Raw genomic sequence first — 22,918 nt, forward strand, 5'->3', positions numbered from 1 at the left:
TATCCTTTATGCTAGTTGGGTGTGTATGAGAGAGAGATACTGGGGTTTGAATCCAGAGACATTCTACCTTCAAGCTACTCCCTCCCCCATCCCTATTTTATTTTTTGTTTTGAAACAGGGTCTCACTACATTGCTGAGGCTATCTTTGAACCTTGCAATCCTGCGTCTCAGTTTCCCATGTACTGGGATTACAGGTGACTCCCACCACACCTGGCTTCCATTATACTTTTAATATGTAAGAATGAGTTGCAGCAAACTTTTCTCAGAGAAATACTGTATTTACGTCCTTTTTTCAGCATTATGCATGGTTAGGAGTATATTTTGTACTACTGGTGTCTGTCCCTAGGTTAGGATAATTATTTGGTTATTGTGGAGAGAGGTGATCTTATAAAGAGCTGGTGTGAGTACAGGCTGGGGATAGTAGATCTAGTGTGCCACCTTTGTCACTTGTTATCTACCCAAGTTGTTTAGATCTCATACCCTCTGCCCCCCACAAATTATTTCCTCTTTCTATAAAAAGTTGAAGCTGAATTTAATTCATAGGGCTTTCCTCTTTTTTTTTTTTTTTTTTTTTTTTGGGTGGTGGTGGGGTCTGGGGATGAAACCCAGAAGCTTTCAACCTCCGAGCTACACTCCCTGCCCTATTTTTTATTCTTTATTTTGAAACAGGGTCTCACTAAGTAGCTGAGGCTATCCGCGAACTGCTATCCTTCTGTCTCAGCCACCCAAATGCTGGGATTACAAGCGTGTGCCACCACGCCCGGCACTTGCTCTAACTTTTAAGGTCTCCCTTACACACACCTTTGTTGGGGATTTTATTTTGTAATTTGAAGTACCTAAATTGTATGATTCTCTAAAACCTGGTTTGATTTCCTGAAGGTTCTACTTAGCCAAACACAGTGGACGACAACTCACACTCCAGCATCATATGGGTTCTGCAGATCTCAATGCCACCTTTTATGGTCCAGTTAAAAAGGTAATTGTTTGCGCATACTCAGTAACTTAAAATTAGTCTATGGAATTTGATCTGTGATTTATATTTACCTGGGTATATTATTTTTCTACCTGTCTCAGATATTTGAAAGGTTAAGTTATTGGCTTTATTAACTTCCATTCTTTCATTTGCTAACTGTATTTGAAAACAGGGAGATTATACCAGTAGCATTCTTTATAAAAGTAAACTTGACATGATATTGCAAAAAATATGAATTGATTTGAGGTCATATATAGCTGTGAGCTCCTTTCTTAAAATTCTGTTTCCTCTAATACTATTTTTTAAAATCAGTACTAGGAAAATTGACACAGTAGAAATTAGCAGTGTTTTAAAAATTAGTTTGTACCAATGGATTTGTTTTCTTTTTTTAAAAGTACTTGTTTTTTTCTTATCTGTGAGGGTTTGTTTTATTTTATTTTCAGTACTGAGAATCAAACCCAGGGGCATTCTACTTCCGAGTTATATTCTCAGCCCTATTTTTTATTCTTTATTTTGAAACAAGGTCTCACTAAGTTGTGGATTATCTCACTTCGTAGCTGAGGCTAGCTGCAAACTTGCAATCTTCCTGTCTCAGCCTCCCAAGTACTGGGGTTATATGCGTGCACTACCACGCCCAGCTTCACATTTGTTTTTATTATTTTTATGAATCACATCAGAATAAAGTTTAAAGTTAATGAGGCTTGAAAATTGAAAATTAAAAAGGTTTCTAGAAAAAACATAAAGAAAAATACCTAAGTTATCTAGGAAGCAAATAAACGTTTTTCCTCTAGATTTTAGTTGAGTCTACTAGTTTTATATGAGTCACTGTAACACCAAATATATTTTAATCCTGAAAGTGTTCAAATATCGTAATTTAATATTCAATTGAAAATGCAAATACTTCTTTACAATTCATTTAGTTGAATAATATACTTAAATGTACACGGAAAGGTCAAGGAGACTAAAGAATTCAGTTTTCAATTACTACTTTTTTCATATTTTGTACTGAGGATTGAACCCAGGGGCATTCTACCTCTGAGCTATACCCCCAGCCCTATTTAATTTTTTAGTCTGAAACAGTCTCACTTTTCAGATGTGAGAGTCTTGCTGAATTTTTGAGGCTAATCTCGAACCTGTAATTCTCCTGACTCAGCCTCCCAAGTACTGGGATTACAGGTTAAGCCACCATTCTCAGTTTACTACTTGTTTTTATATAACAGCGTTCATATAGCATAGTATTTTTTAGATTCATCCCTGTAGTGTTAGTAATTCATTTCTTTTTATTGCTGAGTGATGTTTTATCTAAATCATTCTGTATCTGAAAGTTTATTAAAGAGTTCAGTACATTTTTAAAATGGCACACATGTAATTATTAAAGACATAAAGCTTTAAACTTTTTAAAGCAGAGTAGGAACAAGCATTGAGAATGAGAGTTTTTGAAACTCTTCTGTGATTTGTTATTACTTGGATTTTTTGTTTGTTTTGATCTCTTATTGTGATCACATCTCACAGAAAGGTGTAGCCTTATTATTTTAGGTGGTAATGTAATGGTGTTTCATAAAGGTATCGTCATCTCATTATGTAGTGTTAAGATATTTTTAGGGAATTGTTGATTAATTACCTGGTCAGCCATATTAAACTTCGCAGTGAAGAGAATAGTGGGTAGTCCTAAGTGAAGACTATGTGTGTATACACAAACACTTTAAAAATTGATTTTCTTTTTATGTAGGAATAAATTAGAAGGTTTTTATGTCGTGATGGAAATTGCAGAACTTATTTCTTAAATAAGCTATTAAAGTTACCAGGAGATAATTATATTTTGTTTATATTTTTTAAAAAAATCAAACAGGAGGATGGATCTGAAGTTGGTGTTGGAGGTGCACAAGTAACAGGCTCTAATACACGGAAGCACATATTGCAAGTCTCCACTTTCCAGATGACCATATTAATGCTCTTTAATAATAGAGAAAAATATACTTTTGAGGTATGGGTTGTGGTTGTTATATACATTTTAACTAATTCTCTTATTTCTAAGTCTCACTTTTTAACTTGAGGCTGTCTTGTTTGAGTAACCTTAAGAGAATCTCCTTGAATATTGTTATAGAAAGTTGCATGGATTGGGCTGTGGAACTGTGTGAACATCATGCATTTCATTTTGTTGTTGTCATTTTTAAGTCAGCATTATTGGAGTGTGATTTTCATATAAAACACCATATGATTTTACAATTTGATAAATTTCAAACATGTATAACCACCGTCATAGGCGTAGTTCTTAGAACCCCTTTACAGTCAGTTCCATCCTTCACTCCTTGTCTCAGGCTGTGAGGGATGGTGCGTTATATTAGCTATAGATTAGTTTTGCCTTTTTAGACTTTTATAATAAATGAAATTACATAATTTGTGCTGTGTTCAGCTCTTATATAACACAGTACTTTTGTTGTTTATCCCTGTTCTGTCAGGATTTTAATACTTCTCACTGCTGAGTGATATTATATGAATGTACTGCATTTTCTTGATCATTTCACTTGTTGATGGAAATTTGGGTTGTTACCAGATCGGGCTGTTAGAAATAGAATTATTTGCTAAATTTTTTAAGAAGCTGCCAAACTTTGTTCCACCACCTTTGCAGTCTTTATAGTTTTAGCCTTTTAGTTTGTCTGTAATTGTATCTCATGAATTTGATTTTTTTAAATTTGATGGTCAATATTGTTGATTGAGCATTTTTAATATTTATGTTAACTATTTGCATATCTAGTTTGTAAAATATTTTTTCATATTTTTATTGTACTGATTTCCTTTTTGAGTTGTAAAAGTTTTTTTTTAGTAATTTCTCTAGATATAAGCGCTTTATTAGATATATGTTCTTGAAATTTTTTAGTCTTTGTCTTGCTTTTTCATTTTCTAATAGTGAATTTTGAAGGGCAGAATTTTATTATAATAAAATTTTAATAGAATTTTATTATAATAAAATCAGTTATTTACCTTTTCTTTTTTATAGTTTGTTTTTGATGTACTAAGAAATTATTGCCCACCCTGAAATTGCAGATTTTCTTTTATGTTTTCTTTTAAGCCATTTATACTTTTAGTTTTTACATTTAGTTCTCTGATAATTTCAACTTATTTTTTTTATATGTTATAAGGTAAGAATTAAGATGTACTTTCCTCACCCAATCAATGATCATTCCGTCATCATTTGTTGAAAGCACAATTTCACGTTTTTTTCCTATTGAATTACCTTGATAACTTTATAAAAAAAATCAGTTGAGCGTGTGAGAGAGAGAGAAAGAGAAAGAGAGAGAGAGAGAGAGAGAGAGAGACAGACAGACAGACAGACAGACAGACACTAGAGCTGAGAGATACTAGGGCTTGAACCCAGCGGTGTTCTTCCTCTCAGCTACACTCCCAGTCTTATTTTTTACTTTGAAACATGGTCTCACTAACTCACAGAGGCCAGTCTCCAACCTGTGGTCCTCCAAACAGCCTCAAAGTACCGGAATAACATGCCTGTGCCATTGCTCCCGGCTTTATTCTTTCACTATTGTGATAGCATAATAAAAAAAATTTTAATATGCTTTTATTGGTGCATTATCATCCCACATCATAATGTAAATCATGTTGACAAGGTCATTCAGGCACACATTACTTGGTGCCCCCTCTCTTCCCTCTTCCCCTTTTCCATACAGAATACTGAGATTGACGTTGGTATTTTCACATATGTACACGTAGCCGATGGTAGTAATTCCTTCGATGAACCTTATTCTTCCCCTGTAAAGTTTATTTTTTAACCTATCCTTAGAGTAACTATTATAATATGCTTGATTTTTACTTTCCTTTTTCTTTTCTTTCTCCCTATTAAATCATCATTTGATTACATTCAATTCAATTTTTATTTTTTTCTATACTTTTAAAGGATCTCTTGGGATTGAAATGAAAATCATATGGTCTTAAGATTAAACTTAAGATAACGAGCATTTCAAATTACTGCTATGTTCTTAATTGATAACCAATTTTAAGGTACAGGTGAACATAAGGAAAAAAAGTATGAGCAAGTTTAAATTCTAGGCACATGTGTATGTGTATTACTGGGAATTGAACTCAGGGGCATTCTACCTGGTACTGAGCTGTATTCCCAGTACTTTTTTATTTTGTATTTCAAAACAAGGTCTTGCTAAGTAGCGCACGCTGACCTTGACCCTAAGATCTGCCAAGGATTCTGGTGCACAGAGCCCGGGCAGGCCTCTTGTAGTTTCTTCATGCTCCAGTTTATGTAGTGAACATAATTAAGAGAAGGCCGTTCCTGTGCTGTACACTTAAAGGTTCAGTGGATAAGTCAGGAGGGTTTTTTCTTTATATTTAGCAAATGGGTGTGTCTTACCTGGGTAATAACCTTAATTTTTATACACACGTTATGTGTGATTGAGTCCCAGGGATATTGGTTAAGCAAATACTGAGTACCTTACTCATACAGCTTTATTTTATAGATATATTACTTGATAAATGCTATGGTTGATTATTTTTTTAGCATTCTGGTTTATAAAGAACTGGTAAAAATAATGAAATAAGCAAAAATATAAATTTACTAAAACCATTATTGAAATGGCTCTAAGTTTTAGTTACTTACTTAGGCTCAGGCTTACCTTCCCCAGCTTGCTTGGGATCATTGAGTCTAATGAGCAGTTACTAGGTAGAGGGTAAAAGCAAGAAGAAAATCCCTCTAATGTTAGCTACGTTGTAAACCACAAGCCTGAACATATATAGAATCCCATGTAAGGCTCCAACACCTTCTGGTGGTTTGCACTTCAAATTCAGAATATTTGTGCGAAGACACATGAAGTTTATTTTTACTTAGACCATGTGTTTCTCCACAATCTGCTGCCGAAGTTTTATTAGCCAGCTCCTTTATGGAAATCATAAGGGAGATAGTCAAAAGCATTTACTAATTTTAAAGGAAGCTGATCTTTATCTTTGAGTGTTTTTTTTAGTTCATTAAGGTGGTATATTGATTATGTAAGGCTACATACCAAGTTGCAAAACTTAGCGATTTAAATCAACCCCTAACAAGTTGTCCCCTGGAGTTTCTGTGGGTGAAGGATTCAGGAAGAGCCTGGCGGTGTGTCCTGTCTTGGGGCCTTTCGTGAAGTTGCATTTTGATGTTGGCTTCAGTCATCTGATGATTTGGGGCCCAAGAATATACTTTGACAGTGGCCCTCATGGCTGGCAGTTTGTTCTGACTGTTGGTAAAAGGACTCGCTTTCTGTGCATATAGGCCTTTCCACTGGGCTCAGTTGTCCTCACATCCTGGTGCCTAGCTTTTCCCAGAGCAAGCCAGACCCTGACAGAACTGTACAGTGCACTTAGGACTGACCCTGGAGTCACATGATGGTCCCTTCTTCACTTCCTTGTTTTGCCAAGGTAGCCATGAAAGGGAGAGAAGACAACATAACGTTAAAATATACAGGATCATTACAAGCTCTCTTGATTACAAATCAGGTGGCATTGATTTGTAGTGTCACATTTAATCCATAATAGTCAGGATGCTAAGGGCCATTCTCTTTTTATATGTTTTACATGAATGAAAATTTCTTTGTGAGCGAGGTATGGTGGCACATGCTTATAATCCCAATACTTGGGAGGCTGAGTCAGGAGGATCACAAGTTTGAGGCCAACCTCCACTCGTCTGAGCAACTTAGCAAGACTCTCTCAGGAACTTAGTGAGACCGGGTTTAAAAAAATAAGCTGGGTGAAGTGGCGCATGCCTGTAATCCCAGTATTTGGGAGGCTGAGACAGGAGGATCACAGGTTCAGGGTCACTCAGCAAGTAGTGAGATTCTCACCAACCTAGTGAGACACTGTTTCAAAATAAAAATAAATAGGACGAAGGGTATAGGTCGAAGATAGAATGCCCCTGAGTTCAGTCCCCAATGCCAAAAACAACACAAAGTAAGGTTTCAGGTATAGCCTGGAGGTAGGATGTCCCTGTGCTCAGTCCCTAGTATACCCCCCAAAAGTTACTGTTATTTAGAACAGCTAAAAGTAGGAAATAAGTAATGATATTCCATACCTTGGACCTTAATAACTAGTATTTGGTTTCTGAAAGAAGTACGGATAATAATTGTTAATACACAATTTTCTTTTTTTTCGTGTGTGTGTGTGTGTGTGTGTGTGTGTGTGTGTGTGTGTGTGTTACTAGGGTCAGAGCCCAGGGGGCTTCTACCTCCAGACTACACTCCCAGACCTGTTCTGTTTTTTATTTGGAAACAGGGCCTCGCTAAGTTGCTGAGGCTCCCTTTGAACCTGCCGTCCTCCTGTTTCAGCCTCCCAAGTACTGGGATTACAAAGGTGCACCACCACGCCCAGCAATAAGCATTTTTCTTAATTCTCCATTATACTTTTAGAGAATGAGCTTCAAATACTAATGGCTAATTATGGAGCTTTATTTCAGACAAAATTGAAATACTAAACCATTAAACATTTTATTAAGAATTTATAAGAATTACTAATGATGTATCTTCACATATATAAAGAAAATTAGTTGGAATACAATGAGAAATAGACAGCTTTAGCATATAAATCCTTTACAAATTTACTGGCTAACCAGACAAGTAAAAAGGAGAATATAGAAGATTCAGGTAACACAATTAGCAAGTTAAAATTGCAGCTGATAAGAGAACTTTGAATTCAGAAAGCAAAATACACTTTCTGCTCTTGGGAAATAGCAAAGCCAACATAATCTCTTTACCAAAACTGAGCAAGGAAAATGTACAAAAGAAATGAAAATAATAGATTATTTGTCATAAATATATAAATCTTAAAATATTTTCAAATAACATTTAGCAGTATATTGAAAGAAGAATACATTGTATTCAAATAAGATTTATTTTTGGAGTACAAAGAAGGATCTACAAGACGGAATTTGCTAAAAGATAGTTATTTAAGATAAAAATAATAGTGTAAGCACTTTGTCAAAAAATATTTTAGAGAGAAAAATCAGTTGATGATCTTTACAGACTCACAAAAGGCGTTTGCTAAGTCCCCATTCCTTATTTCTGTAGTGTGGGACTCTATTACCTAAGACTAGAATGAAATCCTTTAAGGTTGTATAAATTAGAGATTTAATCATAACAGTTGGTAATAGACACCTTTCTGTTAAGTTAGCAGCAAGGTAAGAGTACTTGCCTTTGCTACAGCTATTGCACTGTGCCCTGCAGGTCCTAACTAATAAACCAAGGGTTGTGAGTTCAGAGCCTGCCTCAGCAACTTAACGAGGCTCTTAGCAACTTAGCAAGACCTTGTTTCCAAATAAAAACTGAAATAAGACTGAGAGTGTAGCTTAGAAGTAGAACGCCCCTGGGTTTAATCTCCAACACCACGGGATGGATGGATGGATGGATGGATGGATGGATGGATGGATGGATGGATGGATGGAATGTCCCTGTAAATCAATATGAAAGCAAACAATTGAATAAATAGAAAAACATGAGAGGAACTTTGAATAGGGAATGCACAAGAAGAGTTATAGAAATCCTCTAAGAATCAAAGGATATAGTTTTTCCCTACTGGTCATAGAAGTACTAATTTAAATAATAAACAGCATTTCTAGCACAACACGTGAGCAAAAGGAAAGTATGCTGTTGAAGATGTGAGGGCATGCACTAATATTGTGAGGCTTAGCTTTTTAACTAATTTGAAAGTCAATTTGTCAGTATCCATCAAATAAGAAATGTTAACTTTTTTTTTTTTTTGTACTGGGGATTGAACCCCGGGGCATTCTACCTGGTCCCAGCTATATCCCCATTCCTATTATTTATTCTTTACTTTGAAATAGGGTCTCACTAAGTTGCAGAGGGCCTCACTAAGTAAGTAGCTGAGGCTGGCTGTAAACCTGTAATTCTCTCTCAGCCTCCCAAGTACTGGAATTACAAGTGTGCGCCACCACGCCCAGCTTCCTGAAATGTTGGTAACTTTGACAAAGCAAGTAAGATTCTAGAAGTCCGCTTCAGAAAATCTGACTATTGTGCTCAAAGCCAGAAATGCATCTACCAACACAAAATTAGATGGTCTTATTCTCCATCTGTATCATAATAAAACAGTACTGTGGGATTCCCTGTAGCTTTAATCTGTGTCCTAGAATGGGAAAACTAAAGAAATTAATAGAAAAAAATCTCATTGTGATCCACATGTTAACACTAATAGTGATATTTTATATGGGTGTGTTCCTGTACAAACATGTGTCTTTATGTTCATGTGTGTATATATAGGTTATTGGAAAAGAGCATAAAGTTACATAATGAATTGTAATAGTCTCTAGGAATTAAAATATCTAAGAAGCAAGTTCAGTTCTTTGACTAAGCAGTAATTAAAATAAGTTATTTTATCATATTATTACCATCTCTGTTCTTATAATTAATAGCACCTATTTAATTTGGAGGATTAAATTGTACAATATTAAAAAATGTCTATAGTAGCAGTAAATAATATAACCAAAGCTTATTTGAAGCAAAGGAATGTTCATGATCACTAAAACTAATATTTCTCTGAATGAAACCTTTTACTCAGTCACATGTCCCTAGAGACGCACAAGGACTGAATCTTATAAGTGCACAATTCTCTTGCTGTCCTATTGACAAGAAGAGAATAATGAATTTAAAATTATAGCATTTTTTTCTCAAATGCTTTTTTTCCAGTATTTTATTCATGTCATAATGAAAAAGGTTTCTTACTAATTTTCATGTTTAATAATAAAGTTAGCTTCCAGGTAAATTTTTCATTTGATCACACAGGCAGTAAATATGGTCAAGTTGAATTTTGCTTATGTTAGAAAACCTGAGTTAAGGCTTACTTTTTCTTTCTATAAAAGATGTTACTGCAAAATAGTACGAATAAACATAAAGAAGATTGTAATATATTTCTAAATTTAGCAACAAAAATGTAATTAACACTTTATATTTTTACCTAAATATTAAAGCAGGTTTCTGATCATCTAGACGGAATGGCATTTTTGGAGTAATTATATCCTGAAGCAAAAATATGCATATATTTTAATATTTTATAAAATTGAATCACCCTCTCCTAGTTTGTTCAAATAATGAGATTTTAGTTAAAAGTTATAGCATTCAGAGAATTCTTTGTGGTAAATTATTTAATAGAATTACTTCTTTACTGCTTGGTCAGTTTACTTACTAGTTAATCTAGTCTTTCAAAAAGTCTAATTTTGTCCATCTGATGAAATTTCAGGAAATTCAACAGGAGACAGATATACCTGAAAGAGAGCTGGTTAGAGCCCTACAGTCCCTCGCCTGTGGTAAACCAACCCAGCGGGTCCTTACAAAGGAACCCAAGTCAAAAGAAATAGAAAACGGTCACATATTTACAGTTAATGATCAGTTCACATCCAAACTTCACAGAGTCAAGATTCAAACAGGTATCTGGAATTATATTTTTCCTCTTAAAAAATATTTTTTCTCTAGAAAAAATGTTCACCTGTTGGATTTCTTTCTTTAAAGTAGAAAGTGTGATACTTCTGTAAACAAAAAATGCTCCTGGTGCTATGTGGCTCTTACGCATAAGGAGTAAAGCAGCTTTTATTAGTGTGGCTCATCAAAATGCACCTGAGTCCAGGTACAGTAAGTACTTCATGATGTGAACAAGTACCTGCCATAGTCGATGAAAGTCTGTTCTTAAAGTTGATTTATATACTTTTTAGAGTTGGGAATTACTGTGTAAAGTTTGACCTTTAGACATAACTACTTATATTTTGATAAATGTTTTTTTAAGTTTTAAAATTTCAAAACCAGTATCTCTAATTTAAAAACATCCATGTGTCATGATACTGTTTTGAACAGTTTTTAATACAGTTTTACAAGTTGGTAGTGAAAATTCTGTATTGTAGGTTTAATGTAACATACAATGTATGTTTACTATGTATTTAAATGTAAAAATGATATTCTGCTTTTGCTGACATTTGAAACTAATTTTTTTGCTACCAGGTTTCAAAACTAGTATTAGATAAGCTTCCTATGACTAATCCATCCATTATAGCTAATATATCTGTGTGATAAGACTATATTTTAAAATAAGAAAATGTTTTTTAAATGACAGTTTTTAAATTATTTATTTATTTATTTATTTAGGTGGTACTAGGGGTTGAACCCAGGGTCATTCTACCTCTGAGCTATACCATATGCTCTTTCTGTTTTGAAGTAAGTTCTTACTAGGTAGCGGAGAGTCTTGCTAAGTTGCTGAGGCTATTCTCAAACCTGCAATCCTACTATCTCAGCCTTCCAAGTACTAGGATTATAGACATATGCCACAATGCCCAATTTTTTTAAATACTGTACTTTTATTGTACATTATTGAAAAATCTTTTAAAATCATTTCAGTATTAAATAAATAATCTCTAAAATACATTGATTCAAGAACTTTAGATTTGATCTTTTTTTTTTAATGTGGTACTAGGGAATGAACCCAGGGACACTCTATCTCTTCTTAGCTACAACCCCACCCCAGTTTTATCTTTTATTCAGAAATAGGATCTTGCTAGGTTGCTAATAGCCTCACTGAGTTGTTACGGCTGGACGAATCTGCAGTCATTCTGCCTCAGCCTCCCAAGTATTGGGGTTACAAACTTGCACCACCATGTCTAGTTTACACTTTTTTTATATATGGTTTTATTCCTAATTTTTAGCACCATACAGTTTTCAAATACACTTTACTCTCATATTATAGCTTTGCAGTTAGCAAAGCAGTTGGACTAACACCCATAAATACAGGTGGGAGACAATTAACATCCACTAATGTTTCTCTACATAAACTACTATTTTGATGTCACTTTTTAAAAAACAACTGCAAATAGACTACATAATGTATGTGGGCAAAAAGGCAAGTGAATCTTTTAAACAATAGTTCTGGAAACTGGAGAATCCAGTTAAAGGCACTGTGAACATTTGGTGTCTAATAAAAACCCCCATTTTCTCTCTTCTAAGATGGTGCCTTTACACTTTTAATTTGTTTTTCTTTCTGGTTTGGTTTGTAAAGCAGTGTGGTATTTTGGTGAAAACCTTGATTTTGTTTTTTGTTTCATAATTGCAGACTACATTATTGTAATTTTTACCTTCCAAGATTACCTTCCAAAGGCCATGTTTTTGTTACATATGTACATATTAAAAATAAAGCTATACTTAGCTGTGCACAGTGGCACATGCCTGTAATCCAAGTACTTGGGAGGCTGAGACAGGAGGACTGCAAGTTCATAGCTAGCCTCAGCCTCAGCATCTTAGCGAGACCTTGCTTCCAAATAAAGAAAAACAAAATAGGACTGGGAGTGCATTCACAGGCAGAATGCCTCTGGGTTCACCCCCCAGCTCCACAAAAGAAAAAAAAAGGCTATGGTAATGAGTAAGATGAAATAGAACGTCTCTTTTCCTCCAATTCAAGATATGTAACCATAAGTTTGGGCAGAAATAGGTTTTAGATTTCAGGGATCATTCATCTTTTAAATTTAGAGTAAAATACACAGAGATATATAACTGAATTACATAGCTTCACTTTATTTTACCCTAAATAAATGTCTTTGTAATCTCAGTTTTTTCATGTCCAGTGTTGATATTATCAAAAATAAAGTTTTCTTTACATGGGTTTTTAGGTTTTAAATTAAATATGCATACATGCATGTGTTTGTCTCTGTGTAACACTTTAAGTAGTGTTAAAATAGGAATATAGTCAAAATGAAAAATTTGAGTATGTGATCTCTTAAAGCCTTTTTTCAGGAATAAAATTCTACAAAGGAATGTTTTTCATTTGGGAATAATTTTTAGATGATCTTGGCTCTTACACATCTTTTAAGTTAAAATTTTCTCTTTAGTGGTGGATATTATAACCACTTTACTGTCTTATATAGCAATATAATCAGCTAGTCATAAGTTAGTAACATATTTATGCTGCTTTTAACTATAGTCAATAATAGAAATTTCAGTATAGAAGTTTTTTTTTTTAAATTTTGGAATAAGATTCATTGTAATCAGCAGCAGTTTCCATAACTGACATTCTTATCCACCATCACCACTGGTCTTTTCAAGTATCCTGTTCCCCAGCATATATAAAGATACATGGGTAGGCAAAAAAATCAGACTCCTTTTGTTATACTCTTCTTAAGTGCAAAATACTAAGTTAGATTCTGGGAGTGAGCTCCTAACACTCACATTGTTCAAAAATGTTATATTTGCTGGGTTTGTTCTCGTATGCCTGTAATCCCAATCTTTAGGAGACTGAGACAGGAGGATCCCAGGTTTTAGGCCAGCCTTAGCAATTTAGCAAGGCCCTCAGCAACTTGGTGAGACCCTCTTTCAAAATAAAAAAGCCAGGCATGGTGGCGCATCCTTGTAATCCCTGCGCTTGGGAGGCTGAGACAGGAGGATCATGCAGGTTTGAAGCCAGCCGCGCTGGTTTAAGAGACCCTGTTTCCCAATTTAAAAATACAAAATAGGTCTGGGAGTATAGCCTGGAGGTAGAAGGGCTTCCAGGAACCCCAGTACCACCAAAAATAAAAATAAAAAATAAAAAATAAAATTGGGTTGGGGGTATAGTTCAGAGATAAAATGCCTCTGGTTTAAAAAAAATTTTTTTAACATATACACAAAGTTACAATTCAGGATATATCACCACTGTCTTTCTCATTCATATTTTTTCCCCTGAAGAAAATTAAGAAGTATACCTATTTAGATGACCAAATCCAGTTGAACCAAATGAAATACCCAAAACTTTGTGCGGTCAATCCCTGAAGGTTTTAATTTAAATATCTTCAAATCCCCTCCAAAAGGTAGAAAATGGACATCAGTGTGACTATAACCTATTTACCTAAATCTTCATTAAAATTTCCTTTATTTGTTTTCTCTCCTTTTCTACCCCTCTGTGTTTATGTGTCATAGCATTTGAAATTTACAATTATTTTAACATTTCTCTGAATGTTTTATGTATCTCCTTTGATTAAGATTTTTTCCTAAATACTATGATACTGTACAGTAAAGATAATAATTATATATATTTTATTAATAAACCATCCCTGTTACTGTCCCTGGGATTCTATCAAGGTTTTCCCATTACATTTAAATTTTATTTCTCTATAGTTGCAAATAGTCTAAACCAATATTTCTGCCTTTTTCCCCTTATGACATTGACTTATTTTGAGTAGAAGGGTTTTTTTGTGTGTGCAATCTGTTTCATCTGTTTTTTAAATAAACTATTGACTCTCTTAGCAAGTGACACATAAAGCAGTATTCTTCACTAAGGTATTCTAATTAGAAACAGCTGAACAGATACATGCACCAGAATGATAAACTGTACATTCTGTAGTTTCATGACTGCACATTTCTTAAGTCCGCAGTGTTCCATGTGCTTATTAGTGACTTTTCATCTTCTGTTTCCAGAATGTTCACATTTACCTCCTTCTGGTGATCAAGTAACAAAAAATTAGTTATTAGTTTTCTTTCTTTGCAGCTTCAATTAGAGCAAGGTTATAAAACCTTGTAAAGGTTGTATTTAACCCCTTACTAGTTGTTTTGAAGAGTATAGGAAAGACAGAGTAGTTAGAGTCTCCTAAAACTTGGAATGCAATATATGTGTGTGATAATGAGGCTCTGACAAGAAATTGTCAGATAATAGAATCCAAAGAGATGTTGGCAACAGGTACAGATGTATTATTTCAGTATTACGGAGTTCCCTTTAATTACATCTTTAATGGTACTTTTTAAATTGATTATTTAGCTAACAGAATCTTGATTATACACTCTTTCCTTCCCTTAATGGCTTAGCAATTGCAGCTACATAAGTTAAAACAAGGCGAATATTTATCTATTTGACATACTTTTGGTGAAGTGTAACCTAGAACCATGGAGGTCAAATATTAGTCTCTGAAAGTCACAGGCAATGAAAATTGTTTACTGCTTATTTTACTACGGATGAATATGCACTTTTTTTTTCTAAGAAAGGAATTACTTTATTTTTAATGATTTCTATCATCCCTTTGCCATTACATTCTAATTTTTGAAACAAATAATTTTGGGATTAGCATTGAGTGTTTACTTTTTGAGTTTTAATTAATTGCATGTATATTCAGGTTGAAATTAATTTTTTCTTTTTATAATATTTAATTACATTGTTTGCTTATTCCAGGTTTTTTTTTTACACTCATAGTAAATCTCTTTATTTCTATTTTAGTTGCTGCCAAACAAGGTGAATCTGACCCAGAAAGGAAAGAAACAAGACAGAAAGTAGACGATGACAGAAAACATGAGATAGAAGCTGCTATAGTGCGGATAATGAAATCTAGAAAGAAGATGCAGCACAACGTCCTAGTAGCAGAGGTGAGGCCTGGGAGAGGAGTCTCAGGGCACAGGCGAAAGCATGGCAGCTTAAACTTAGGGGATACTGTTTTCGCTTTACTTGAAGCTGTCGGCATATAACTCATGAAGACACTTGATAATTAGTCATAACTGTAGTCACCATATGTGCACTTTAGAAACTAGTGCACTTAAGATGAAAATGATAATAGAATATTATTACACAAAGAATAAAGAGAAATTTCACTTTTCTTTAATATCTTTGTGTAAACTTAGTGATATTTCTAAAAATTAATAATAGCTAACATTTATTGAGGGCTTTCATTTTACAAATTTGGAAACTGAGGAGAGGAAAGCCCATGAGACACCATTGAAATAGGTTAAGAGCTGAATAGATTCTTGGTAAAGTTTTCATAGCTAGAACAGCACTGGATTAATATAATTGAGAAGTAGAACTGGCCGGGTCTGTTAACAGCTAAGAGAGCAAAAAGATGAGCCTCTCAGGCTTGTGGCTTGAGTTCCTACATAGAGGTTGGCCCTTTTAACAAAAAGGGAAGAGTCATGTGCTACTGTGGTCCAGATGTCAGTTACTGTTTTGTGTAAGTTGGTTTTATTTTATTTTGGCATATCCAGAGGTGCAGGTAGGTGAAAGCTAAAAATCAGATTGGGATTTCACTATGTGGAAATATAGTTAAAGCCAGCCGTGGTGGCACATGCATGTTATCCAGGTATATGGGAGGCTGAGACAGGGGGGAATCACAGGTTTGTGGCCAGCCTCAGCAGCTCATGAGGCCCTCTTAACTTACTGAGGCCCTGTTTCAAAATAAAGAATAAAATAGGGCTGGGGGTATAGGTTGGATGTAGAATGCCCTTCCGTTCAGTCTTCAGTACTGGGGAAAAAAAGAACCTTGGATTTGGATAAAATTGCTCAGGGATAGATAGCATGGAAAACAAGAAGAGAAGGAACCATAGGATAGAGCCCTTCTTTACCATGTGTGGAGCAGTTAGAATAATAGATGACATTGAGAGAAAGCCTTCTGAGCACTGGCTTTGATTATGTGGCTTCTGGACCTGTGAAGTTGTTAGAGAAACATTTTCTTTCTCCACCCAGAACTGTTGAATCAGAAAAGGGGGGCAGAGGAGGACTGGTTTTAACAAGTGCTGTGATTTTAAAGCTTGTTCAAATTTGTGAACACTGCCAGAGAGGAAGAATAAAACCAATGTCACATGGACACGGGAAGAGACTTGCAGTCTCTTTTATTTTGGCATATCCAAATTGGTCAGTGATTTCAAGAATTATGAATAGATCTGTTGCCTGTTTTGATGAAAATTTCACTGAAATACAGCCATGCACATTTGTTTATGCGTTGATTATAGCCTTTGTCATGCATAAACAAGAAGCATTTGACCTGTGATTACTAATGCTTGTTGACTTCTGGCCTACACCATGGTGTAAGAACTACATCTTTATTTAGCAAAGAATTCTAAATAGATTTAGAATGAACTAGTATATTAGAATATAGATTTGATCAAAGGGTGTTTATGGAATCAGACCAAAGAATCAAGAGAGTTGAATGTGCTGTTTACTGAAGCTCATTCTAAGTCTGTTAAGGAAGAAGGGAAGGTGAAAAGAAGGTATTCATAGCCTTAGAGAAAAAGGGTCAAATGATTCTGGAGGTTGCAGGTGGGTTGAGAACAAATGTATTGATACTGGAGTGATAGTTGTAGAAGTGTGATACATTTTAGTTGTGAAGTGCTAACGTTTCAGACTAAAAGAATTTATCAGTCCATCTTTATCAATCCATCTTTGATTTGCTTTGGCAAATGAGCTGATCAGCAGAAGTTAAACAAAACTGGTTTATGGATGATCTGCAAGAGGCAGGATGGGTTATTAGAGTATAAACTTTGAGGTCAGAAAGGTTTAGATTCAACTCTGTTGGGTCTGTTATTTTTTACTATACCATGTCAATTTTCTCCCTGACATATTTTCTTCCTTTATAAAATGAGACAGCCTGCTTTACAGAACTAAGAGAATTAAATACTATCTATAAATGATTGACAGTAGTGCATAGACTGTGACTGCTGCTATATCTAACAGTTTTACTTAGACTCCGGATCAGTTGGAGAGAGAAATGACACTCCAGCACTTAATGTGAATGGATAGTATTCTGAAGGCATTACATCCTTAACTCATGTAATATACAAACTGAAGGTCCTGGAACTAGTAAATGGTGGTGCTGTGAGATTTGAGCCCAGGTAGTCTGGCTCCAGAGTTTGTGCTCTTAAGTACATTATGCTACCTAAATTCTGTGAACATGTAAGAGTGACCCAGAAGGCAGCAGATAGTAGCCTCAGAGTGTTAAACTACAGGGTGGTATACATCAATACTAACATAGCCCAAGCATTCACACTCTGATACAGGTATTCTTCTGTTCTAACTATATATTACATTTTAAATAAAACCCTTTTTAAAATTTATGGAATTTTTATGTTGGTAATAGTAGCACTAAAGTTTGATCTCTTTAAGTCTTAAAATGATACCATAGTTCTATTCAGAAAGGAATTTTGTGTGTATGTATATATGGAAATGTTAAATTTTCTGGTAGGAATTAGTCTTTATACCTTCTTTTTTTAGGTAACTCAGCAGTTGAAGGCACGATTCTTACCAAGTCCAGTTGTTATTAAGAAACGTATTGAAGGACTTATTGAGAGAGAATATTTGGCACGAACACCTGAGGATCGCAAAGTATACACATATGTAGCATAAAATGTGTTCAGAATTTGATTTATTCTTGGACTGTACTCTTCGCATGGACTGGGAAGTTCTTTTAAATCATTAATATTAAGACGACCATCTCTTCTATTAAATTACAGTACATGTTCTAGACCATTCAGATCAAGCCTTTACTCCCTTTGAGAGTTTTCAACATCAGTTGATTGAGCTTCAGGCTTTACAACGTTTATTCCTGTAGAGATCATCTTTACAGTTCCTCGGGAAAATGTGAATGTGCCGCGTTTTGTTTTCAATACTGTATGAAAACAGGAAAAAATAAAACAAAAATTTAGAAAATACAGCTCATTAAAATAAAATTGTTGGATTTCATTTCCCCAGGTCTTCAGTGTTGATGTAAATGTGTTTCTGTAGTGTTGCTTATTAGCACTTTGCTCATTGTGTAAGTTGGGTAACAAAAATGCCAGAAGAAATGCAAAATTCCCAGTTATCTTGCTCTGCTTAAGACATTTCTTTAGCTAGTCTTGTTTAATTTAAAGGTTTGATAAATATACAAAAACCCAGACATACAGTTTGAGCATGCTCTGTCCTGCCACTTGCACTTACTATTCTAGCCTTATGATCAAGAACCTTTGTTTTGGGCTCAGTACATACCCTAAATTGGTTTTTCCCTATTGTAATTTGATAATTCCCAAACTAAGTCTTATAATGATTAGACTTTGTTCTGAGTTATTTCTAGAGAAAGAAAATATTTTAGTATGTATAAATTGTACAATAATTTTTTGCTGTTGTACTCACTGCTAATAGTGGATTGTATAGGGTGGTGTTTTTATTTCATTTATTGTAGACAAAAATAAATGAATCTAGTACACACATACCCACTAATTCAAGTATGTCAGAGCACAAAGTTGGCAGCTGGTTATATTTAATTCAGCCCCTTTGAAAAGCACATACAGTCTACACTTTGTTTATAAATATCTTAGGTTCTCTCCACACACATATACTTTAAATATATATATATTTTGGTGAAGTTGTGGTACACCTAATTTTTCTGTCTCAAAATGCAGTCTTAAAGATGCAATAAATATTACCTTTATAGTTTTAATGAAATCTTCAGTTCTTGCAGCTGTGTTTTGGAAAGTGACTAAGCAATATTTTTCAAACCTGATGATTCTTGGATATTTAGCTATTGTACTCTGAAGAGTCATCATTTTATGTTTTCAAAGATGTGCTTTGTGCTGAAGATTCTTGTCAGTTATCCTGTGCTTCCAACTATCACCAATGTTTTTTACCTAATCTGCCAAGGATTATAGTTTGCATTATTTTAACTTCAGAGTATTTTTATGGTCAATTTTATTTAATTTTATTTCATTTTTGTTTCATAAGACAATGTTTCAGATATGTAATTGGGGCAAACCACTATAGATTTCTGCTGGAGGGAAAAATGAAATGTTACTAATAAGTTCAAATAACCAACGTCCATTGACTATCAATACTGTTGATACATTTACTAGAATGTATGTCTCAGAAGATGGTTTCTGTTTAAATTTATGGTAAAGTTACATAACTGAATTCTAATATGGATTAAAAACTCCACGTAAATATTTTTCCCCATGTGTCTTGGGTTATAATTTACCTTCCAGGTTTACAAATGCAGTTTTATCGCACTTAATTTTGTCTCCATCTATACTGTAGAATTATAAGCCTTGTGCTCTTAATCTCTACATTATCCACTTTTACATGGTACAGTTTAAATGCCAGTGAAAAGCACTCATGAACATCCTCAGGACACTGACGATACTTGCGTGGTAGTGAGTCCGGTCTGCCTGGGAACACTATATCATTCACAGTCTGATTTAATTGGAATTATCTGTAAGGAAGGTATTTTTTTCTAATTGCAGGTATCGATAACTCAAGGTTGGGAATATTACTCCTCTCAATTCCCAACTAAAATGAATACCTTGAAAGATTTGAACAGCTCAGATCATCAAGTTAATGAACATGAAAAATGTAAAAACTTCAACTATTTGAAATCTAAGTGAGACATTAAAACAAGTTTTAAGTGCTGGCTTAAATCATTAAATTTCTTAGAGTAAAATTTATTTCATCAAATGTATACAATTTAGATATGCAGATTTGGTATTTTTGTTTAGAAATGCTTACAATTAGCATTAAAACACTTCTAAGTTGCAGTGAATTTGAAGGGTTGGGAGTGTTGGCAGTGCTACCTTGAAAAGCAAAGCTTACTTAAAACATTTATATGCCTTAGCTTTTAAGTATTACTCATCTCATAAAACACATTTTGACTTTCTTTTTTTCAGCAAGAAGTCAGCTTTACTTGCCTCCATTTTTAGTTTGATACAGTAATGCATCCTAATAAGTCCTGTTGATGTGAATACATTGTTTGGTGACATACTTGGAGAATTTTAAGGAAGGTAGATACATAATTTTCCAACTGCAAAAATGTAATCTCCAGTTCAGGACCTACTAAATTGTAATTTTCCTCCTATCATTTTTAAATCAGAACAGTATTTTGAATTGTTACATTGTTTAAAGATTGAGAATACATCTTACTTATAGAACACACACAGCCTCACAAAATAAAAGATGGTTATGATTGGAAGGATTCTTTTTTTTTTTTTTTCCAATACTGGGGATGGAACCCAGTGGCATTCTACCTCCAAGCTACACCCCCAGCTCCATTTTTTATTTTGAAACAGGTCTCACTTAGCTGTAAAGCTCCTCACTAAGTACCTGAAGCTGTCCTCAAACCATGATCCTGTCTCAGTCTTGCAAATGCTGGGAATCAAGCGTGCACCATCACACCTGGTGGATTCATTATTTTTATACAGTAAATTTAAAAAAGGAATCAGGGAAGCGATGTATGGTTTACTAGAAGATATATTGGAGTGACCTGCTTGGCATCTTAAACAGCCAGCTGTGTCCTACTCCCAGCCCCCAGGATACAGATAGACTTTCTCAGCAAGAAGCCTTGTCATAGAGAAGCACTGTTTTCTGTACCTAAGGATGTTTGGGAGCAGGGAAGACTTAGGCTAAGAACCAGTGATCTTAATGTGCCAACATCTCTAGAGCCCTAGTACACTGGCATCAGGAGGATTGTCAAATATGATTCAGTTCCACAAGTTGGAAAATAATGTTGATATTTTAAATTCAGATGGTGTTTTTATTTAGTTTTGAATATTCACTTGAGGTGACTGACTAGCATTAACAGGATTCTTATCCTTGTCTACTATAACTTAACTAGTTTTATAGCTTAACTTGATAAGTTTATAATGTATACTAATATAAGCTTGTTTCAGTCTCTGAAGGGAGGCTGTTAACTAGATTGTAGATTGTACTGTATGGTGCATAGTCAATAAACATTTTCATTCTGTTGGTAAGAATGTTAAAAACATTTCAGGATAGTACAATTATTATAAAAATTTGTAGTTCATACAGTAGAAATAATTAAAAACATTAAACCATACTAACATGTTTACCATGTGCCAAACACTACTTAATGAATACTTTAGTTTGTCACATGGGCTCTCTGGTGAGGAACAAGATTACCAGCTTTGTCTGTTTAAAAGAAAATATGCCCCCATTCCTACAACCAGTGAATTTTACATATTTAAGTGAGTTATAAGGATAGATACATAATTTTAACTCAAATATGCAATTTTGAAAATATTTTCCTTGCTGCATGGTTTTCCTATGCCAAATTATATAGCCAGAAGACAGAAAACCTAAGGGACAGTGAATTTAACAAGTAATGATTCAAATTGATCATGAAGCTAGCTTGGGAAAACATAAACAGGACGTCTTGCAACGTCAGTAATGTAAGAAAAGTAATGATGAAATTGTCAAGTCTCAGTATTCTAGTAAAGTACACAGTTCATGCAATATATAACTTGAATGCATATACGGATATATGTGTGTGGAAGAATTAAAATTCTAAGTGGATTCTTTTCTGCAGTTGTGATCCTTGACTAAATACCTGAGCACAATGTCTAGTATGTGGTGGGCGTAGGCTCTCAATCTCAGGTGAATGTGCTTAATGATATGTAAGTGTCTTGGAAGTCATAAAAGAACTGAACTTCACAAATTAAGGTTTGCACTGCATTATTGGTGCAGTGGTGTTCATGATCATGACAGTGCTCATGATTATATTTTTTACTTTTATAAATGGCAATTATTTGATCTTTAATGTTCAAGTAGATAAAAAAAACAGTAAATGGAGAACAGCTGTTGGGTTGTTCCAGATGGCGTTAGAGACAGTTTTTAAAGCCTTCTTGATGTACCATCACTGTGATAAGCACTCATCCAGTAATTTCATTTGATCCTCCCAGTATCCTATGAAAAAAAACCCCACAAAATTCTGCTAATTATTAGTGGGGTACAGGAATTTGGGCTGAAGTCTTATTCTAAAATCAGTGCTTTTAATGATGTTGATGTGTCCAATACTGGTGGTTTGGGCAGACTGAACATAACTTTATTATAAATTGGATTTGGATTTTACCATTTTCTTGGAAAGTATTTTGGTGAAAGTTTGTGTTGATTTATTAGAAAGTACTTTGATATTGTGAAACTATATAGATGATGCACTGGAAAATCTGTACTATTAACTGCATATTGGTGTATTTGTGAACTGTTCTTTACAGATTTATAAAAGTGATGTCAGATATTAATACCTCTAGAATTAATCTTCCTTTGTATTCTAGGCAATATCAATTTAAAAAAATAACCACACTGATTTTTTTTTTTTTTTAGATTGAATTATGGGCCAAAAGAGACTGAAAAACTTTACGAGCATAGAATTGAGTGGGAAAAAGGACAAAACATAATTTTGTTCTAGTGCAACTCTAACTATGGGCAACCAGT

The 22,918-nt window shown here is 34.3% G+C and overlaps 1 protein-coding gene across 2 annotated transcripts in view; it reads left to right on the forward strand.

Annotated features, from left to right (window-relative positions):
• The window catches only part of CUL3 (cullin 3), a gene marked incomplete at both ends in the record, with an annotated part of 103,193 nt that extends 85,120 nt beyond the window's left edge, over positions 1 to 18,073 (forward strand). For both annotated transcript variants that reach the window (XM_080689249.1, XM_080689250.1), the window contains 5 exons: positions 880 to 976; positions 2,823 to 2,957; positions 10,208 to 10,394; positions 15,185 to 15,330; positions 17,942 to 18,073. In XM_080689249.1, the coding sequence (XP_080545375.1) occupies positions 880 to 976; positions 2,823 to 2,957; positions 10,208 to 10,394; positions 15,185 to 15,330; positions 17,942 to 18,073 (697 nt within the window). The remainder of the gene's footprint in view (positions 1 to 879; positions 977 to 2,822; positions 2,958 to 10,207; positions 10,395 to 15,184; positions 15,331 to 17,941) is intronic.
• Positions 18,074 to 22,918: the final 4,845 nt, after the last annotated feature.

This window comes from Muscardinus avellanarius (genome assembly GCF_963383645.1).
Source record: "Muscardinus avellanarius genome assembly, chromosome: 2".
Lineage (NCBI taxonomy): Eukaryota > Metazoa > Chordata > Mammalia > Rodentia > Gliridae > Muscardinus > Muscardinus avellanarius.